The sequence below is a fragment of the Ranitomeya variabilis genome, chromosome 1 (assembly GCF_051348905.1).
Source record: "Ranitomeya variabilis isolate aRanVar5 chromosome 1, aRanVar5.hap1, whole genome shotgun sequence".
Taxonomy (NCBI): Eukaryota; Metazoa; Chordata; class Amphibia; order Anura; family Dendrobatidae; genus Ranitomeya; species Ranitomeya variabilis.
Window position 1 is genome coordinate 158082762 of NC_135232.1, and position 23269 is coordinate 158106030.

The window sequence follows — 23269 nt, forward strand, 5'->3', positions numbered from 1 at the left end:
GTGTGCTGTGAGAAGTCTCCGGTGCTGAGTGAGTGTTCATGTGACTGTAAGTATGTGATTTGCATATTTCTAGCCACATTCCGACTAGACTGTGTCAATATAATTGCCTTGAGTTGAGTCTGCACCCGTCTAGTCGGCATGTAACCACATATTGGCAAATCACATACTTGCAGTTGTGCGCCTGCCGATCCTGGCGTCTGAGAAACCTCACAGCATGCAGTGCACATGATGTGAGAATCCAGAAATCTGCAGTCACATACTAGCAGTCGGAATCCTTGTATAGGATCCTCCCAACAGATGAAGTCGGGGAGAATCAGACATATTGAATTTCTCCCTCTGATCTTTTTTTTTTTTTGAGGGGGTCAGATAACCTGACGTCACATGATTGTGGCAGTCGTTTACGTCCCTTGTCCTATTGGCAACGCATGCTCTCTTGGCAGAACTGACAATACATGTAACGAAAAAGGGTTCTGAAGATGTGTGAGCAGTTAATAATGCTTTTTCTGTCGCAGCCTATTTTGTGAAGTGTATGTATATATATATATATATATATATATATATATATATATATATATATATATATATATATATATATATAATTTATTATTATTATTAATTTATTTTTTTTCCTTGTAAGTTAGTGCCTTCTTGTTAATAGTTTTGTTTGTCTTGTTTGTTTGCACAGAATTTTGAAGCAGTATGACCATGTCAATATTGTAAAGCTTATTGGAGTCTGCACACAAAGGCAGCCTATATACATTGTCATGGAACTGGTACCGGGTGAGCTCATTTCTCTCCGTTCATATGTCGATATCCTTGTGTCATGCTGTGTGGAATCACCGCTTCCGTCACTGCTCTTTTGGCTTTGTTGTATACAGTACATAATTCCTAGGCGATGGGAGGCAGATCTGATAGGACACAGTAGATAGTGGCTGCGGTGGACACGTTATCCTGCCGGCAGTCTCCGCTTTCATAGACATGAATAAAAATAAAGGCAAGAAGTTTGTCTCATTAGCGTCGTGCCTCCTGGGGTCCAGTCCTTGCTGTCAGTTTTATGCCTTATGCCAATGTTTGCATATTGCTGGTTATGTCATCAGTTAAAATGTCACTAGGTCAAAAGTGGCAAGATTTTTTTTTTGTACTGTTTTGAGTATTGTGCGGGTTTTAGTGTGTTTTTCTTTGTTTGTTTTTTTTAATCTGCCATATAGATACAGAGATATGGTCCTTTTTATTTAGTATTTTTTTTAAGCATTTACTAAAAGGAGGTGCTCACAAAACCCTCAGGGGCCGTGACTTTAGGCTCCTCTGTTGTGTTATTCAGTAGTGAATACAGAAAAAAGTGGTACTAAGTAAGATTGCCCGTATCTCCGAAACTCTATAGCGTATTAAGGCTAAGTTCACACAGGGCGTTTTTGCTCCGTTTTTTTCTGCAGCAAAACCTGATCTTCTTGGCAGGAAAGAAGCTGCGCCAAAAACGCTGGTTTAGGTGCATTGTTTGGTGTGTTTTTTGTCGCTTTTTTGTTGCTTTTTTTTTCATGCTTTTTTTTTTTCTTTGTGCATGCCAATAAAGTTGAGTGCACACAGAAAAAAACCAACTTCCTGTAGATCGATAGAGTGAATAGATAGAGTGAATAGATAGAGTGAATAGATAGAGTGAATAGATAGGTAGATTACCTGCGGTATCCTCTTCCCTGGCATTTTCCCATGGTGCAGAGGTTACCTGCGGTCAGGCTGTGAGGGAGCACAGGCCTGGTGACGTCACCGCTCGTTACTGAGCCTGTGTCCGCTGCATCTCACTCATTCCCTGGTCGCTTACAGCCTGGAGCGGTCACATTAGCAGCGCTCCCGGTTGTAAGCTTTTTCTCCCCCTGATACTGCGTGGGACACTCGTTATATTGGACTACGATGGACCAGGGAGTTTACTTTTGATGTATTATTTTATTTTTATTTCAGAAGATCGATGGCTTCGCTTGGAATGGCAGAATAGTACAATGGTGAATCTTTGTGGTGCTATATTTCATTAAAATACTTTTTTTTCTGTGTGTTTATTTAACCCTTTAATTACTTTAGGATTATTAATGGATAGGTGTCTTATTGACGCCTCTCCATTACTAAGCCGGCTTAATGTCACCTTACAATAGCAAGGTGACATTAATACCCTCATTACCCCTCTTTCCACTGCTACATGGCAAGTGGGAAGAGCCAGGTAAAGTGCCAGAATTGGTGCCTTTTCTGGGAAGCTACGGGCTGCTATTTTTAGGCTGGGGGGCCTATATCAATGGTCCTTACCAGCCTCAGAATACCAGCCCCCAGCTGTGAGCTTTAGCAAGGCTGGTTTTCAAAAATAAGAGGGACCCCACTCCGTCTTTTATTATTATTTATTTAAATAAACAAAAAAAGCGTGAGGACCCCTCTGTTCTAGATAACTAGCCTTGCTAAAGCTGACAGCTGAGGGTTGCAGCCCCCAGCTGTGAGTTTTGTCTGGCTGGTTATCAAAAATAGGGGGGAACCCACACCGGTTTTTTTTTTAAAATATTTATAGCGCAGGAGCGGCAGATGAAAACTCCCATCCGCCGCTCCTGCTCTCACTGTAATTAGCTGTAGCAGGTGTCTGATAATGGGATCAGTTGTCCCATCAGCTGACACCAGTGACTGAAGGTGAAGTTCTGACAGCGTGGGAACCGTGGTCTCTGACCGGCGGGGAGGATTTCACCGCTGATCAGATGCGGTGTTTGCCACTCTGTCATGCATATGACAGCGTGTCAAACACTGTAATGTCAGACGCCCATTCAAGTGAATGAGGATCGGGTCCGCTCTGCTGGATGACAGGCTGCATGGACGCATCATGCAGCCTGCCATCTAGATGTAGCAGAGCCGAGTGTGATGTCACAACCGGCTGTCCTTGATTTTCTGCAGCAAATACGCTGCAAGAAAAGTCAACCTGTGCATTTGCAGCGTTTTTTCACCATCCATTCAAGTCAATGAGTGAAAACCGCTGAAAAAAAGGCTGAAAAAACGCTGAAAGAAGTGACATGCTCTATGTCCAAAAAAATGCAGCAAAGCACAAAATACTGATCACATAAAAATACTGATCACATAAAAAAACAATGTGTGTGCATGAGATTTCTGAAATCTCATAGGCTTTGCTGGTACTGTAAAAAGCAGCTGAAAATTTGCATAAAAAAGCAGCAAAAAACACAGCAAAAATGCCCTGTGTGAACTTACCCTAAATATCACAAGAATTAATTAAATCCTTGGTAGCAGCGGGAATAAAATAAGTCCGAAAAGTGACCACTTTTTAATTGGATGAGGGGTCATCTTCAATTTCTCTCACTATCTTATTTTTTTAGGTTGGAGAAACTTATTTTCAAACTTGTGACTGCATATTTGTTTTAAATTCATTCCTATTTCCTAGGTATCTTGGAAATTACATATTCTCAAATTTAGCATTGCAAAAAAATATAACAGCAACCTTTTTTGTATTGTGGAAACTAATTTACAATTCTGTTTGCCAGTTACTTTTAAATAATTCAACAAATCTTCATCAATATGTTTCGGCAGATGAAAAACAGATACTTATATTTGTTCTTTATTCAGTTTTTTATTTTGTATTTTCATGATTTTGAGGGCAAAAAGCACATTAGGTTTTATTTCTTATCTCACTAGATCTCACAATACAATATGTGTACGCTAGTAAATATCTGTTAGGTCTGTTGATGCTGACGTACTTCATTTCAAAATCTGTGCCAATTTTTTTGCCTAATGCTGATAATAAAGCTGATAAGTCACCAGATTTTACAATGCAAAGTTCAGACATGACTAAATAGATCTTATTGACCTGATAATAATGCTGCATTTCTGTCAGAATGAATTGGGGTATGTGCACACGATCAGATCTGCGGGTTGGATGCTGCGTACTTATACAGTGTCCATCCACTATGCGTCCAGAGACGCCCGCGGCTCATCTGTGGAGATGGACATGCGACACGTCTTTCCAGACCGCAGCATGTCTATTTATCTTACGGCAATTTAGCATCACAGAGATGACTTGCAAAATACCACCCCTTAGGCCGGCGTACAATGTGAGAAACTCACGAGTCAATACCCAGCACAGCTGCCGGCACTCGGGACCGGAGCGTGCGGCTGCATCTATTTCTATGCAGCTGAATGCTCCGTTCCCAAGAGCCTGCGACAGTGCCCGGGTATTGATGCGAGAGACTCGTGCAAGTTTCTTACATTGCACACGCAAGCGTGACCGGCCTTACACACACACACACACACACACACACACACACACACACACACACCCCCTCTTAAAAAAAAAAAAAAAATATATATATATATATATATATATATATATATATATATATATATATATATATATTATACACACACACAGTGCAGACCAAAAGTTTGAACACACCTTATCCTTATCCTCAGAAGCAGAGATGACTCTTGGTCTTCCTTTACTGGGGCGGTCCCCATGTGAGCCAGTTTCTTTGTAACGCTTGATCGGTTTTGCCACTGCACTTGGGGACACTTTCAAAGTTTTCCCAATTTTTCGGACTGACTGACCTTCATTTCTTAAAGTAATGATGGCCACTCGTTTTTATTTACTTAGCTGCTTTTTTCTTACCATAATACAAATTCTAACAGTCTGTTCAGTAGGACAATCAGCTGTGTATCCACCAGACTTCTGCACAACACAACTGATGGTCCCAACCCCATATATAAGGCAAGAAATCCCACTTATTAAACCTGACAGAATGCCAAGAGTGTGCAAAGCCGTCATCAAAGCAAAAGGTGGCTACTTTGAAGAACCTAGAATGTAAGACATAATTTCAGTTGTTTCACACTTTTTTGTTAAGTATATAATTCCACATGTGTTAATTCATAGTTTTGATGCCTTCAGTGTGAATGTACAATTTTCATAGTCATGAAAATACAGAAAAATCTTTAAATGAGAAGGTTTGTCCAAACTTTTGGTCTGTACTGTATATATATATATATATATATATATATATATATATATATATATATATATATATATATATATATATATATATATATATATATATATATATATATATATATATGTATATATATATACACACACACACACACACACACACACACACACACACACACACACACACACAGACACACACACACAGACACACACAGACACACACACACAGACACACTGCCCCTCTGCAAAAAAAAATAAAAATATATATATACATACACTGCCCCTCAGTAACACACACACTGCCCATCTGCAAAATACACACACAGCCCTGCTGCAAAATATTATATATACACACACACTGTCCCTCTGTAAAACATACATACACATAAAACATACATACACATACTGCCCTCTGCAAAATATGTATACACACAGCTCGTCTGCAAAAGAATATATACCATATATACACGCACTGTCCCTCAGTAAAACATATACTCACACAGCCCCTCTGCAAAATACACACACACAGCCCCTCTGCAAAATATGATATACACACACACACAGTCCCCCTGCACAATATACACACACTGCCCCTTTGCAAAATATATGCGCACACCGTGCCCTTCTGCAAAATATGTATACATATATACACCCACACGTACACACACTGCCTCTCTGCAAATTATATACAAAGTATACCTATAATGTTAAAGGGAATCTGTCACCCCATTTTTCGCCTATAAGCTAAGCCCACCGCCATCAGGGGCTTATCTACAGCATTGTATAATGCTGTAGATAAGCCCCCGATGTAACCTGAAAGATAAGAAAAACAGGTTATATTATACTCACCCAGGGGCGGTCCTGGTTCGGTCTGGTCCGATGGGCGTCGTGGTCCGGGTCCGGCGCCTCCTATCTTCATGTGATGATGTCCTCTTCTTTGCTTCCTGTCCCGGCACTGGGCCTCTCTGACCTTTCCCTGCGCCCTGAAGGACTTTGCTCTGCCCTCCACAGGGCAGAGAATTACGCCTGCGCAGGAGCCGCGACAGGAAGCAAAGAAGAGAATGTCATCGTATGAAGATTGGAGGCGCCGAACCGCGACGCCCATCGGACCGGACCGCCCCACAGATGAGTATAATCTAACTTGTTTTTCTGATCTTTCACGTTACATCAAGGGCTTATACACAGCTGTATAGTGTGCTGTAGATAAGCCCCTGATGCCGGTGGCCTTAGCTTATAGGCGAAAAATGGGGTGACAGATTCCCTTTAGGCTATGTGCCCACGTTCAGGACTACTTTCGCAGGAAATCCGCACGCTTATTTTTTGTGTTTTTTTTCTAGTTTTTGCACCTTTTTTTGCAGATTTTTCGCATTTTTTTCCGGAGCTTCCCAATGCAATTATATAGCTGGAAATCCGCAAAAAATCCACAAAATTAATGAACATGCTGCGTTTTTTTTCCGCGATGCGTTTTTATCGTGGAAAAAAACGCAACATGTGCACAAAAATTATGGAATGCATTAAAATAATAGGATGCTTAATGTAAGCGTTTTTTAAGCATTTTTGCGGCGGAAAACAGCAGAAAAACCGCAAAAAAAAAACACTTATATAGAGTGTTTGTTATCACTCTTGTTACTGCCTTGAGTCATATACACAAACTGTGTGTTTTTTTTGTTCAGTCCAGGTGTCCCACCTATTGTTGTTTGTTTGTGGTGCTCACTCGTTAAATACATGTTTTTAATATTATTAAAATAAAGCATTTATTTTACTTTGTGGCTTTATTTTTTTTTGGTGTTATAAAAATATATACAAATACACACACACACTTGCTCTGAATAAAGCAGCCCCCCATCCCCACACACACTCTTTCATAAGGAATACATTTAATGTCCGGCTCCTGCTGGAGCTCTTACCAGTTCCCGCCCGCACTGTCTCTGCTCCTCTTTGGCCCGGAAGCAATGTGGTGAGTTATCATCTGCTGCACGTTGAACCTAGGGCTGACAGCTGCTCCTCTGCCCTGTCCCGACACAGCACTGTTTAAATGTATTAGTGTCTAAAAGGTGCAAATATATTTGAACATCGGAAGGCAGTGGAGTGTGTAAGGCGGCAGGCCTGACGTGCGTGCCCACAGAGAGGGCTGTGTGCGTGCCATAGGTTCGCCATCACTGTTCTATGGGATACATAATGGCCCTCGCATATAATTTCCCTCACTGTCTCACAAGGGCCATAGCCAACTTCTTTTCAGAGACCTTCAGCATCATCCAAACTTACAGTTTATATAATGGGCCCGATTCATCAAATGTTTACACAAGCGTAACAGCTTTCAAAAGTTAAGAACCACGACTGTCTCTTAAACCTCTACATCAAGAGAAAAGTGACCAGAAAAGCACAAAGAAACAAGATTTTTCTCAATAAAACTTTCAATTTTATTAAATATACTATACAATTTAAGGCATAAAGAAAAGAAAAAAGAAAAAAAAATGCCTCCAATGTGAGGAACACTATTGGCTGAGAACATCATTAAACACACATGATTAATATGTAATTTATTTTTATAGAAAATAGGCCTGTTTCTCATCTATTTTTAACTGGAACTTACAATTGCAAACCTATAAGGTATGCCGTAAACAAAAAAAAAAAGTTGCTGTGCAGAAGAAAGTCTCTGTGCTTGTAATATAGATAGGAAGCTGCCTGTATTCTCACACTGTGACTCGCCACATTAAGTACAGTACATCCTGCTTAATCTATACAAGACTCTTAAAGCAGCGCAACAAAACGGCTATATCGATTATTGCAAACTTAGCATAATTCTTTGAGTAGATAACTCTAACTGACAATGTGTGTGATGTCCTAGCCGTGTTCCTCCACCCCGACGCGCATTTCATCCACACTTCTTCAGGGGGCTTTTCCCTTTGAAAAGCTGCAATATTTTGGTATAACTCAAGGTTGAGCTAAACTTTTGCAAAAATTTGGCTTTCACGTGACAAAGTGGGCAGAGCTTGGGGCATGACGGAGTCATGGTAGCTGCTGCCCATCAAATTGATGAGCAAGGACTGGAGTAGAATTTGTGGTGAGGCGCACATCACTTGTCAGATGCTCTCTGACTCCAGCACATCTCTTCATTAAGACAGGCGTGAGCAACGTTGGTCTTGATGAATCAGTGGTGGTGGGGTCTATGTGTCTCCACTTAAATTTTACTGCCTTCCAATTGACATTTCTATGCCAAAGGTGAAACTTTTTTGATATGTGCCGTGTGAAGCATTTTTTCTTTCTTTTCTGTATCTGCCATATACATGTTGATGTTTTACACTCTTCTTGCTTAGCGGATCACTTTCATCATGTTGAACACATGAGCACATTTTCGGGCTGCAGTTATAATGCATCAGTCCAGTGTGGTTTGGTTCTAATGTTTCATTTAGTGCCTAATATCCCACAACAAATGAGGATGGAATAGTTTTAGCTGCCCACTTATCCAGACGCCGAACACACATTAATCCTACAGAACTAGACTTATTTCCCTTAATTTGTCTCTTACTGGGGTTTGGAAGCTGCTGGCAGATTACATAGCTGTAATAATAGTACACTGCACATTGCCCCTGAGACGATACGCTACATTTCAGTAATGTCATTATACTCTTTTGAGTTTGGCCTCAGAATGTTATTTACCAAATAGGTTTTTGCAGGAGCCTTAAACTAAGTTAGTGAAAATTTGAAATGTCAGGTTTCTTTTTCTTGCTGTACTTGTCTCTCTTTAAATTCAGACACAAAGTGAACAAATATATACTAAATATTTTGGTATCTAGACACAGGAACTTTTCTTCTGCTCATTTATTTAACCCTTGTCAGGCTGCATAATTTTACAACCTTAACAGGCTGCATAGGTACAATTGTACCTTCACATATACCTCCACTGTGGGAAGACTTTACTTGGTTTCAGAAACTAAAGTTCATTCAGCTACAAATGTTATGCTGATATCTATTGTTCAGTGTTGTTACTGGTCACTTATGTTGCTGTCAATTAAGTTAATTCAAACTGGGAGTGGCTTCTACTTGTCTTCCTGCCTCCCTCCTCTCATTAGCCATTTTGCTGTTCATCTCATTGCTGTGAGCACACATTTCTAGGCTTGTGAAGTCTTCAATTTCTTGGAAACGAAGGTAGGAAAGTCTCACAGCATCTAACAGCCAGTTATACCTTTATTCTCATTATGTGGGGACAGAACAGTCAAATTGTCTTTCAGCCTGGACTTGGCTTACATATATTTTGTATGAAACTTATCACTATAGGTATAATTTTTATACGAAAAATGGATAATAATTAGTATCTACATATTGTTTTACGATGTTTTATTTATATTCAGCACAAAATACGAAGCCAAAATTCATCTAGCAAGTCATCATGAGTGATAGTAATGCTGGATCTAGTTTCCGCCATAATCCAAGAAAACGTGTTTGCAGGTTAGTATAATTTTGTGAAAAGCCAATAATGTAGTATTTCGGAAAATTATTTATTTTACATTTTTTCATATTTACAGATTTACGTCTGACAAAATAATGCGAATGCTAGAAGAATCTGATTCTGAGCATGAGGATGAACCATATGTTGCATCTGATGATGAAAACTATGTACCACAAGTGGATGTTACTGAAGAAGATTCAGACATTGAACAAGAAATGGTCATAGAGCATGAAAATGAATACGAATCAGACGAAAGTGTTGAGGATGATTCTGTGCCTCAAAGTGCAGGCGACATTTGGACTGCTAAGGATGAAACTCAATGGTGCAGTAATCCACTGCCAAATGCACAAACAAAATCTCGTAATGTCCTACGACAAAGAGGTGGCCCTGCAGCAATCAGCAACCTATATACAGCAAAAGAGCTATTCAAGTCCATCATGACTCCCGAGATGTGTGACATCATATTACGGGAAACGAATCGAAAGGCCAAGAGAGTTTGTGATGCTTACAACAACGAACTGGTACAACGTTTTCCTGATTCTTCCAAACGGCCACCACAAAAAACATTCAAGCAATTTACTGAAACTGAACTTCATGCATTTTTGGGCATACTGATTGCTGCTGGTGTGCACAGAGCCAACAAAGAGAATCTGGAGGAAATGTGGAATGTTGCTGCTCTGCCTCTTATACGTGCAGCCATGTCTCGTGACCGCTTCAAGATGATACTCAGATTTATCAGGTTTGACAACGAAAATACACGTGCAGAACGTGTGCAAACAGATAAAGCTGCACCAATACGGGACATCTGGACAATGCTGAACAGTAATCTGGAGAGAGCCTACAAGCCATATCATTGTATCACCGTCGACGAGCAATTATTTCCATTTAGAGGTCATACTAAATTTACCCAGTATATACCTTCAAAACCAGCTAAATATGGCATAAAGATTTTCTGGGCTTGTGACTCATCAAATGCCTACCCTTTACAAGGTCAGCTCTACACTGGGAAACCAACTGATGGTCCTCGACAAGTAAACATTGGAGAACGAACAGTATTGGACCTAGTGAGCTCGTATAAAGGCTCTGGAAGAAATGTCACCACCGATAACTTCTTTACAACCATGGAACTAGCTAAGGTATTGAACTCCTGGAACATGACACTAGTTGGTACAGTAAGAAAAAACAAAAGGTTCCTACCTAGCAACATGCAGCCTGCCAAAGAAAGGCCTGTAAACTCGACAAATTTTGCCTACAATCATGATGCAACAGTCTGTTCATATGTACCAAAGAAGAACAAATCAGTCGTGCTTCTATCATCTATGCACATGACGGGAGAAGTTGAAGAGACACTAGCAGCCAAGCCAGAGATAATAAAATACTACAGCATAACAAAAGGTGGCGTTGATGTTATGGATAAAATGTTGGGAGAGTACACTGTGAAACGACGAACATCACGTTGGACTTTGGCATTTTTCTACAATATGATTGATGTCAGTGGGTTAGCATCCTACATCATCTACAGAGAACACAATCCAAGCTTCAGGGCAAAGGATCAACGAAGAAATTTCCTGAAAGATCTCGCAAATCAGCTGTGTATGATTGCAATTGAAGATCGTAGTACAAACAAAATGATAATGAGAAACCATTTTCTTCGAGGTGCAGTGGAAATGGTGCTTGGACGATGCATTGTGGTAGCATCGCAGCCAGCAGCTGGCCCCAACATACCTCATGGTAGTCGTGGACCCTCCCCTGTTGTTGGTAGTTGCTATGTCTGCAGAGACCTGAGGCGAAAACAACGCAAGACTAGAAAGTCTTGTGTGGTTTGTGTGAAACCCATTTGCGATGAACACTCTGTAGCAAAGCCAACATGCATTACTTGCAAAGAAAATCAATAAAAAAAAGTTTCTTACATTTTCTTTTATAATGTAAATGAACAGTTTTTTACTTGTTTATAATAGTTAAATAGCATTATCATTAAAAAAAAATTTATGCTTTTTCCCTTGCATTATCTTCATTCAAAATATATGAGGTACATTTGTACCTATGCAGCTTGTTATGGATGCAAAAAGATCTCGACCCCTTATCTCGGAAGCGGGTGGAGATATTTTATTGAAATTTGGCCAATATATTCTGGACCAAAAATGTAGAGATGTCACGAAATTTCAGCCCTCTACGTCTTTTCAAAAAAAAGTTATTGCAATTTTAAAACGGAATAGTTACAATTGTACCTATTCAGCCGGATAAGGGTTAAATCACAGCATAAACCAGTGCAGGGTTCAACAAAATAACCATGGTCTTTCTGGCAAATCGGGGAAACAAAAAAGTAATGTATGGCACATTCTTTAAGCCTGCAGGAATCCTCTCGCTCAGGGTACAATCAATAGAGTCCAGCACAGTTGCACATAAACACTTTTCTGGAGACTTCCTTGCCTCCAGACCCACAGAAAGAGGAAAAAACTCAGTGGCAGTGCATTTAACCTGTCGACCCACACCCTTGCGGTTGAGATATGGTGGGCAACCGTCCCGCCCATCTCTTGAACCTACTCACAAAAAAACCTTAACCGGTCATGGCCCGTTAACCTTTTTCAGCACATAACATGCTAGAGAGAAACTTCTGGGTTTTCACATCACGGAAGATAGCAATCTTTGTGACACACATCTCCCCTGACATTGCCAGTGACCCATGTTAAAATAGTTATGGGGTATAGCCATCTGGCAAAGCTACGTTTTGTGGTTTCCACAAGTTCAATAGAAGTGATTAAAGGGAATCTACCAGTAGGATCAACTTTCATTAATAAACTCTATGGGTATGCAGGCTATAGAAAGTTGGGTAAAATTATGCAATCCAATGTCTTGTTTCAGAGAGATACCCATTTTTTTTCTTAATATTGTGGTAGATTCGCTTACTTGGCTGCTCAGGTAGATACAGGAACTTTTCTCGTTTGAATCTTCAGCTGGTTTATTTAAGAATGGCATAAACTAGTGCAAAGTTCATCAAAATAAACACAGCCTTTCTGACATTATGGGAAAACAAAAGATAATGCATAGTACAGTCCATGTGGTTGCTGGTATCCGCCCGCTCAGGAACATCAACAGAGTGCATCTCCGTTTAGCACGAACAAAGCTCTGGAGCTCTCACCTCCAGGCACACCAAACTCTGAATGATCCAGAAAGCTGACCTTATAAATCTCACCTTGGGGTGAAGATATGCTGAACAGACTCCCACCCACTCTTGAGCTGTTTACCAAAAAAACTAGCCCTTAAAATGGCTGATTAACCCCTCTCAACACTTATTGTGCTGGAGCATTTTCCCTCAGTTCATATCACAGAAGCTAACACTGAAGCTCGGTGATGCATATCTCCCATGCATGCAGTACTTTACCACTTTTGTCACATATCTCCCCTCCTCTGCCCAAATCCGGGTGTTTTTGCCCCTTTAGTCATTAAACAGGGAAGTCTGGACAGGGCATCTGTGTTACCATGTAGTTTCTCAGGCCTGTGCTTCACATAAAAGCTAAAGTACTGAAACGCTAGAAACCACCTAGTCACCCAGGCATTCTTTCCCTTCCTTTCCCTTATCCATCTCCGCGGAGCATGATCTGACACTAGCCTTAGGGTACTGTCACACAGTGCAATTACGATCGCTACGACGGTACGATTCGTGACGTTCTAGCGATATCGTTACGATATCGCAGTGTCTGACACGCAGCAGCGATCAGGGACCCTGCTGAGAATCGTACGTCGTAGCAGATCGTTTGAAACTTTCTTTCGTCGCTGGATCTCCCGCTGTCATCGCTGGATCGTTGTGTGTGACAGCGATCCAGCGATGCGTTCGCTGGTAACCAGGGTAAACATCGGGTTACTAAGCGCAGGGCCGCGCTTAGTAACCCGATGTTTACCGTGGTTACCAGCGTAAAAGTAAAAAAAAACAAACCGTACATACTCACCATCTGATGTCCGTCAGGTCCCTTGCAGTCTGCTTCCCGCTCTGACTGTGAGATCCGGCCGGAAAGTGAGAGCAGATCACAGCGGTGACGTCACTGCTGCGCTCTGCTCTCACTGTACGGCTGCACTCAGTCAGAGCGGGAAGCAGACTGCAAGGGACCTGACGGACATCAGATGGTGAGTATGTACGTTTTTTTTTTTTTTACTTTAACGCTGGTAACCACGGTAAACATCGGGTTACTAAGCGCGGCCCTGCGCTTAGTAACCCGATGTTTACCCTGGTTACCAGCGAACCTCGGCATCGCTCCAGCGCCGTAATTGCAAAGTGTGACCGCAGTCTACGACGCTGGAGCGATACTCATACGACGCTGTGACGTCACGGATCGTGCCGTCGTAGCGACGAAAATTGCACGGTGTGACGGTACCCTTAGTTTCCTGTCTGACAGGTAGTACCTCAGCGTGTCAATTGCCCATTTGATGGCCAAATATTCTTTGTTTACAATGGCATAGTTCTTCTCACAGGAGGCGAGTTTTCTACTCTGGTATAGGATTGATGTTAGTCCCCATTCTTTTCCTGGGACAACACAGCTCCCAAACCGACCTCAGAGGCATCTGTCTGAATGTCAAACCCCTTACTGAAGTCAGATGTGACCAAGACCGGCTTTTGCATAGGGCAAGCTTCAACTCCTGGAACGCCTTGTCCGCTTCCTCTTGGCGATCGTCTTCGTGCCTTTAAGAAGGTCAATCAGGGGAGCGGCTGCCTTGGCAAAATTTGGGATAAATCGCACCCCACAATTCCCAGAAGCGCCCTAACCTGTTTTTTTTCTTGGAGCTTGGTTGTGCCGAATTTTGGATCGCCTCTAATTTATTCACTTGTGGCTTTATTTTGGCCCTTCTGATGATCTTGCCCAAGTATTTAGTCTCTTCTTTCCTCTAGGTGCACTCCTTTGGGTTTCGGGTAAACCCTATTTTCCTCAGCACATATAGTACAGCCTAAACTTTCTGCAGATGACTTCCCCCATTTTGGGCAGAAGATCACAGCATTGTCCATGTAAGCAGCAGTGTTTTTTGGGGGAAGTTCTTAGGATCTGGACCATGGCCCTCTGGAAGGTAGCTGGGACTCCTTGCTGCCCGATTGGCACTTTGGGACAGGAGGATTTGCCAGTACCCTTTTGTTTGGTGTAGGTGGTGATGTTTCAGATATGCGTTGAATTTGGACATCTCATTTAGCTTCCTGTAATCATTATAGAAATGCCATTCTCCATCAGGCTTTGGCACCTCTGAGTCTTCAATAATGCTCAGGCTCAACATTCAATGTGGAGGACTCCAGGAAAATCAGGAAAATGGTCTCTAGAAGCGACACATGCACATGTTTTTATCTTGGGAGCAGAGATCTCGGTGACGAGATCATAATCTGCATGCACTGACAACATTTTCCCGTAGTCCGCCGCATTGAAACCATGGAAGTGCCCAGGCTCTGGGCTTTCGCAAAATGTCGGCAGCCCCTGTATCACTGAACACCACCCTCCTCCCACTCCAGACCTGTACTGTCGCCCGACTCCTTCCCCCCTCCCCACACCCAGTAAGCTACATTTGGTCTATACGATGCACCCCCATTTCCCCACCAAATCTTGGGTAAAATGTGTCTTAGGCTGTGTGCACACTTTCAGCATTTTTCGCTATAAAAGCACATAAAAAATGCTTACATATGCATTCCATCAATTATAATGCATTCTGCAATTTTTGTGCACATGATGCTTTTTTTTCCGCAAAAAAAAAAAGCATCGCGGTAAAAAATGCTACATGTTTTTTAATTTTGCTTGGTTTTCGCGTTTTTCCTGCTATTTAATGTATTGGGAAGCTCCGGAAATAAAACGCGTGAAAAACGTGAAAAAAAACGCATGCGGATTTCTTGCAGAAAATGTCTGGTTTTGTTCAGGAAATTTCTGCAAGAAATCCTGACGTGTGCACATAGCCTTATAGTCCGAAAAATACATAAATACGTTATCTCGCAATAGTATCAATAAAATATTCCGCTCAGCACACCAACAAATAACCCCTTGGCCAACTCAATGGAAGGTGAAACAAACAAAAAAGATATGAGTCTCAGAAAAAGGCAAAACAAACAATTTTATTTTTTTTAGAACAAGGTCTAGAATTTTTTTAGCCACTAAAACCCTGATAAATTTGGCATTGCCTTAATCGTACTGACCTATTGCTAGGTCATTTTTACAACAGGAGAAATGCCAAAAAAGTGAAGCAAAAAAGCAGTGGAGAAATAATTGCTCTTTTCACAATTTCACACCATTTTTAAATTTTTTTCCATTATCTAACTAATACTACAAGCATAATATGAAATGCAACATTGTATCACACAGTTTTCTTACCAACTATGCTGTGACCAGGCTGTTCCATAGAGCACAAGGTACCAACAAGTAATAAGATGGCTTCTCCATCAGAAGTGAAGAGGAACAAATGGCCACTGCCTCTTCTGCGACAAGAACAGGACCACAATGCCTCAGGAGGTTTCCCACAATGCATAGCAACTAAACTAGAGCAAATACATAACGCCACCAGCAGATGGCGCTGCTGCCAAACAAGGTAAATTAGGATTCAGATACAGACAATACAATGTCATAACAGCTGCACACACACAGTGACTAAACTCCCTGGACAGCGGAATCCGCTGCAGAGGCAGAACAGTGTGCGTTGACCTGCACAAGGGAAAAGCATACAGTATAAAAAAAAATGCTGAAGATTTGTCATTAAGGTTCAATATATTGCTATATTGCGGGTATTAGGATAACATCCCTCAGCATTTATTCTTCTGTTACAGTTTCATTAGAAAATATTATAAAATCTGCGTTTTTTTATTGTGCATACTGTGTGTGTAGGACTTAATCACTCATGAACTATGCAACCTCTTATCTTATTGTGCTTGTATGATCAGTATTTGTATGAAGACAAAATCTTCGTGAAATATAGTATTTCAGCCAACTAAAAGGTAAAAACCCAATAAATCAATACTAAAAGGATGAGACCGTGCTGTTGTAAAAGTCATTTGTGGGAAATTGAGTCTGTAAGACTTTTTTTTTTGTTTGCTGCTTCTGACTTTCATCTGGCAATACATGAAAATACGGAATAGCTAAATACAATCTGCTGTAATTTGAAAACCGTGAAGCTGAGAGAGATTTCATCATATAACAGAATATGGACTTTAATGACGTTTTTTCCCTTTACAAATAATTAGATGTTTGAGATTTTTTGAATGGTTTACATTTCAGTATAAAACCATATTAAATATTTAAAATCTATGCGGCGAGGTTGAGCGGAGAACATGTAAAGTGTGTTTACAAAACCATATTAATAAAAAAAAAGTACACCATAAAATGCAATGCAACAATGCTACTCCAAACACAACAGTATTGAAACGGAAATGGAGGCCAAATATAGTTAAGGTGAAAAATATCAATGTTTCATCTGATAAACAATTGGTGTGTAAAGGTACCTTCACACTAAACGATATCGCTAGCGATCCGTGACGTTGCAGCGTCCTGGCTAGCGATATCGTTGTGTTTGACACGCAGCAGCGATCAGGATCCTGCTGTGCCATCGTTGGTCGGAGCAGAAAGGCCAGAACTTTATTTCGTCGCTGGATATCCCGTAGACATCGCTGGATCGGTGTGTGTGACACCGATCCAGCGATGTCTTCACTGGTAACCAGGGTAAACATCGGGTTACTAAGCGCAGGGCCGCGCTTAGTAACTCGATGTTTACCCTGGTTACCAGCGTAAACGTAAAAAAAAAACTAACACTACATACTTACATTCCGGTGTCCGCTTCCCTGCACTGTGTCAGCGCCGGCCGGCCGGAAAGCAGATTACAGCGGTGACGTCACCGCTGTGCTTTCCGGCTGGCGCTTACACAGTGCAGAGAAGCACAGCGCTGGGGGACAGACACTGGAATGTAAGTATGTAGTGTTTGGGGTTTTTTTACGTTTACGCTGGTAACCAGGGTAAACATCGGGTTACTAAGCGCGGCCCTGCGCTTAGTAACCCGATGTTTACCCTGGTTACCAGGGGACTTTGCATAGTTGGTCGCTGGAGAGCTGTCTGTGTGACAGCTCTCCAGCGACCACACAGCGACGCTGCAGCGATCGGCATCGTTGTCGATATCACTGTAGCGTCGCTTAATGTGACGGTACCTTAAGATGAAAGTGGACGCATATCCAAATAACAATGTAAATAGTCTAAAACCATGTGATTGTATGCAATGCGAGACTGCTGGGTGTAAGAATCCACTAGTATTCTTGGCAAAGTACAACTATAATAATGGAAATGAAAAATGTAAAAATAAAAGTATATTTGAAATAATGGTGCTCTGTGTGAGACTGGACAACATGTTAAAGGGCAATGCTTAAATGGATATACCATATATACTAGAATATAGAAATGGCCACTGAGGAAAAGCAATAGGATAGCAATACTGCAATGCTGGCCCATAGAACTAAACAATGTCTATGAAAGATATGTGCATCAATGCCAAAGTGCTGAAGTGCATAGATATGTGAGGATAATATCACTCGGTGCAGGTAAATATTTCTAGCAAGTTAATCTTTGCGAAGGACGTATGAATCAAGCCGCATACAAGGTTATCCTGGAAAAACAGTTGATTCCTTCTGCTCAGGCAATGTTCCCCAACTCTGAGGACTGTTTTTTTCCAGCAGGACAATGCACCATGCCACACAGCTAGGTTAATCAAGGTGTGGATGAAGGACCACTACTTCAAATCCCTGTCATGGCCAGCCCAATCTCCAGACCTGAACCCCATTGAAAACCTCTGGAATGTAATCAAGAAGAAGATCGATAGTCACAAGCCATCAAACAAAGAACTGCTTACATTTTTATACCAGGAGTGGCATAAGGTCACCCAGAAGCAGTGTGAAAGACTGATGGAAAGCATGCCAAGACGCATGAAAGCTGTCATTAAAGGGCCACTGTCACCCCCCTCCAGCCGTTATAAACTAAAAGAGCCACCTTGTGCAGCAGTAATGCTGCATTCTAACAAGGTGGCTCTTTTAGTTTTAGGTTCAAGTATACCCCAAATAAAACGTTTTTATACTTAGCCACAATTCCTGTCTCTAGCCAGGTAGGCGGGGTCTCACTCCCCAGCTTGACCAGCTCCTCTGCCGTCACTCCAATCTTCCTGCGCTTTCGGCGCCGCCCCCTCAGCGCTGTTATCGTTTCAAAACCGGCGCCTGCACTGTGTACTGGTGTCCTGCGCAGACGCAGTAAGCTCTGGCCGTCTGACGTCCCAGCCAGGCTTGCACGCTGTGCCTGCGTGGGCATTGCGGCCAGCCACCTTTGGAATCCCCGCCCCGCACTGTGCATAATGCATAACACATAGTGCGGGGCTGGGATTCCAAAGGTGGCTGGCCGCAATGCCCGCGCAGGCGCAGTGTGCAAGCCTGGCTGGGACATCAGACGGCCAGAGCTTACTGCGTCTGCGGAGGACACCAGTACACAGCGCAGGCGCCGGTTTTGAAACGATAACAGCGCTGAGGGGGCGGCGCCGAAAGCGCAGGAAGATTGGAGTGACGGCAGAGGAGCTGGTCAAGCTGGGGAGTGAGGACCCGCCTACGTGGCTAGAGACATGAATTGTGGCTAGGTATAAAAACGCTTTATTTGGGGTATACTTGAACCTAAAACTAAAAGAGCCACCTTGTTAGAATGCAGCATTACTGCTGCACAAGGTGGCTCTTTTAGTTTATAATGGCTGGAGGGGGTGACAGTGGCCCTTTAAAAATCATGGTTATTCCACAAAAAATGATTTCTGAACTCTTCTGAGTTAAAACATTAGCACTGTTGTTTCTAAATGAATATGAACTATTTTTTTGCATTATTTGAGGTCTGCAAGCAATGCATTTTTTTTGTTATTTTGACCATTTCTCATTTTCAGAAAATAGATGCAAAATGTATTGCTTGGAAATTCAGAGACATGTCAATAGCTTATAGAATAAAAGAACAATTCACATTTTACTCAATAATATACCTATAAAGAGAAATATAAGACAAACTGAAAATTTTGCAGTGGTCTTTTAATTTTTGCCAGATCTCTCTATATATGTCACTGTTCACACCGTGCTGCCAACAATATGTCACGGACCCTAACAATATGTCAGGGATCCCAGGGAGGATACCTATATCAACCCCACTACTCACACCAATTTGTCACGAACCAGGGTTGTTTGGGTTGCCCCTGGTTCCTTCTGAAGGGAATTTATCTATATCCCAGTTCCGGTTTGGAACTTGCAGCTCTCTGGCACCCCCTTACCCTCAGGTCAGATTAGGTACTGCACCTAGGGTAATTAGTTGCTAGAAAGGCCGCCTGCTATGTACTTGCTGTTGGGCACGCTGCAGCGAGGGCGATATAACTACTCTCACACAATCGGGAACAATAATTATCAATGCCACCGTCGCTACAAAGATTCACAATCGCACAGAACGAAGTATGCTGCCACCAGCTCCAATTCCACAAGGTTAACGGGTCCGGAGCCAACCTAAATCAGTAGCACAATTCACTTCAGAGGAAGCGACAGTTCGTTTATAAAGCATGTAGAGACAAGCTAGTAAATTATATATTTTACTCCAAAAAAAGGTAGGCAGTGTTTACAAGGTATAAAAAGATATTACCTGGGCATAGTAAATATCTGTGGTTAGTTATAGCACCTCACTTCTCTGATGTTCCCATCACGCCTCTCATTTTCCCCCTCACATCTCTCATTTTCTCCCTTACACCTCTCATTTTCCCCCTCACTCCTCTCATTCCCCCCTAACACTTGTCATCTGTAATTTTCCGATCACTCCACTATTTTCCCTCACTCCTCTCAATTTGCACTCACACCTTTTCATTTTCACCTCACACCCCTCATTTTCACCTCACACCTCTCATTTTCCCCTCAGTATATACATATTTGTCATCTCCCTTATATATAGTATACACCTGTATGTCATCTCCTGTAAATAGTATATACCTGCTGTATGTCATCTCCTGTATATTGTATATACCTATGTGTCATCTCCTCCTGTATATAGTATATACCTGTATGTCATCTCTTCTGTATATACTATATACCTGTATGTCATCTCCTATATATATAGTATATACCTGTATGTCATCTCCCCTGTATATAGTATGTACCTGTATGTCATCTTCTCCTGTATATAGTATGTACCTGTATGTCATCTCCTCCTGTATATAGTATATACCTGTCATCTCCTCCTGTATATAGTATATATCTGTTATCTCCCCTGTATTTAGTATATACCTGTGTCATCTCCCCTGTATATAGTATATACCTGTGTCATCTCCCCTGTATATAGGATATACCTGTGACATCTCCCCTGTATATAGTATATATGTGTGTCATCTCCCCTGTATATAGTATATACCTGTGTCATCTCCTCCTGTATATAGTATATACCTGTGTCATCTCCCCTGTATATAGTATATATGTGTCATCTCCTCCTGTATATATTATATACCTGTGTGTCATCTCTCCTGTATATAGTATATACCTGTGTGTCATCTCCCCTGTATATAGTATATATCTGTATGTCATCTCCTCCTGTATTAGACCACGTTCACACGTTATTTGCTCAGTATTTTTACCTCAGTATTTGTAAGCTAAATTGGCAGCCTGATAAATCCCCAGCCAACAGGACGCCCTCCCCCCTGGCAGCATATATTAGCTCACACATACACATAATAGACAGGTATTTCCTATATGGTACAGTTGTTTGTAGTTTGTCTGCTTATTAATCAGATTTTTATTTTTGAATGTTAATACCAGACTTGTGTGTGTTTTAGGGCGAGTTTCATGTGTCAAGTTGTGTGTGTTGAGTTGCGTGTGGCGACATGCATGTAGCGACTTTTGTGAGATGTTTTGAGTGGCAACATACGTGTAGCAACTTTTTGTGTGTCGAGTTGCATGTGACAGATTAGTGTAGCAAGTTGTATGCAGCAAGTTTTGCGCATGGCGAGTTTTGCGCGTGGCGAGTTTTATGTGTGGTGCGTTTTGAGTAGGTGCAAGTTTTGTGTGAGGCAACTTTTGCATTTGTTGCAACTTTTGTGCATGTGGCAATTTTTTTTTGCGTTTGCAAGTTTTGCGTGTGGTGAGTTTTCCATGAGGTGAGTTTTGCACGTGTGGCGAGTTTTGCGTGAGCCTAGTTTTGCATGTGGCGAGTTTTGCGCATGGCGAGTTTTGAGCGGTGACTTTTGTGTTTCGACTTTTATGTGGCGAGGTTGGTGTATGTGTGGTGAAATGTGTGCTGAGGGTGGTAAATGTGTTCAAGCACGTGGTAGTGTGTGGCGCATTTTGTGTGTGTGTTCATATCCCCGTGTGTGGTGAGTATCCCATGTCGGAGCCCCACCGTAGCAATTGTACGGTATATACTCTGGCGCCATCGCTCTCATTCTTTAAGTCCCCCTTGTTCACATCTGGCAGCTGTCAATTCGCCTCCAACACTATTCCTTTCACTTTTTCCCCATTATGTAGATGGGGGCAAAATTGTTTGGTGAATTGGAACGTGCGGGGTTAAAATTTCACCTCACAACATAGCCTATGACGCTCTCGTGGTCCAGACGTGCGACTGTGCAAAATTTTGTGGCTGTAGCTGCGACGGTTCAGATGCCAATCCCAGGCACGCGCGCGCGCGCGCACACACACACACACACACACACACACACACACACACACACACACACACACACACACACACACACTCACTCACTCACACACTCAGCTTTACATATTAGATATACTGTGTGTGTGTATATATATATATATATGTATATATACACGCACACACACACACACACTGTGTTCCAAATTATTATGCAAATAATATTTCCTCACATTTTCTCTAAATTACCTATCTGAATTGCAGTCATTGTTATTTTCCAGTCATCTACTATTCTAGTATAATTGCAATGTTTTGGAACAAACTGCCTATGAAAGCAGTATCTTTAAAAAAAAAATAAACACTCAAAATGCATGTTCTAAATTATTATGCACAGCAGAGTTTTCAACCTTTTTTATTTAATTTTGAACAAAAAAATGGTCAATTGTGACGTTATAAGCATTATTACAAAATGAAATCAAACAGTTTTCAAGTGAAAACTTTATTCTAGGTGATGTTACATTTGCACATAGGACCCCTTGTTGGAAAGAAGCTTCTGAACTCTCTCGTCCATTGAATTTGTCAGTTTTTGGATGGTTGCTGCTACAGTTGTTTTGCATGTGGACAGAATACCCTCCCAGAGCTGTTGCTTAGATGTGAACTGCCTCCCGCCATCATAGACACTCCTTTTGATGATGCTCCAGAGGTTCTCAATGGGGTTGAGGTCAGGGGCAGATGGTGGCTACACCATAAGTTTGTCCTCTTTTATGCCCATAACAGCCAGAGATGCAGATGTGTTTTTGCAGCATGAGACGGTGCATTATCATGCATGAAAATGATCTTGCTGTGGAAAGCACGGTTCTTCCTCTTGAACCATGGCAGGAAGTGTTGTTTTAGAAACTCCACATAGATTATGGAGTTCATCTTTACCCCTTCAGGGATCATAAAGGGGCCGACAATCTCTCTCCCCATAATTCCAGCCCAAAACATTACTCCACCTCCTCCTTGTTGGCGCCTTAGCCGTGTTTTCATGGGGTGTCCATCAACCAGCCATCCTGCACTCCATCCATCTGGACCATCGAGCGTTGCACAGCACTCATCTGTGAACAAAACAGTTTGGAAGTCAGTCTTCATGTATCGTTTGGCCCACTGGAGCCATTTCTGCTTGTGTGCAGTGGATAGAGGTGGTCGACAGGATGGCTTACGCACTGCTGCAAACCTCTG

The 23269-nt window shown here is 41.8% G+C and overlaps 1 protein-coding gene across 4 annotated transcripts in view; it reads left to right on the forward strand.

Moving 5' to 3' along the window:
• FER (FER tyrosine kinase) overlaps positions 1–23269 on the forward strand; it is a 310990-nt gene that overhangs the window by 216271 nt on the left and 71450 nt on the right. For all 4 annotated transcript variants that reach the window (XR_013221836.1, XR_013221837.1, XM_077290053.1 and 1 more), the window contains exon 17: positions 686–780. Coding sequence is in view for 2 of the 4 variants with exons in the window: in XM_077290053.1 (XP_077146168.1) it covers positions 686–780 (95 nt within the window). In the remaining 2 variants the exon portion in view is untranslated. The remainder of the gene's footprint in view (positions 1–685; positions 781–23269) is intronic.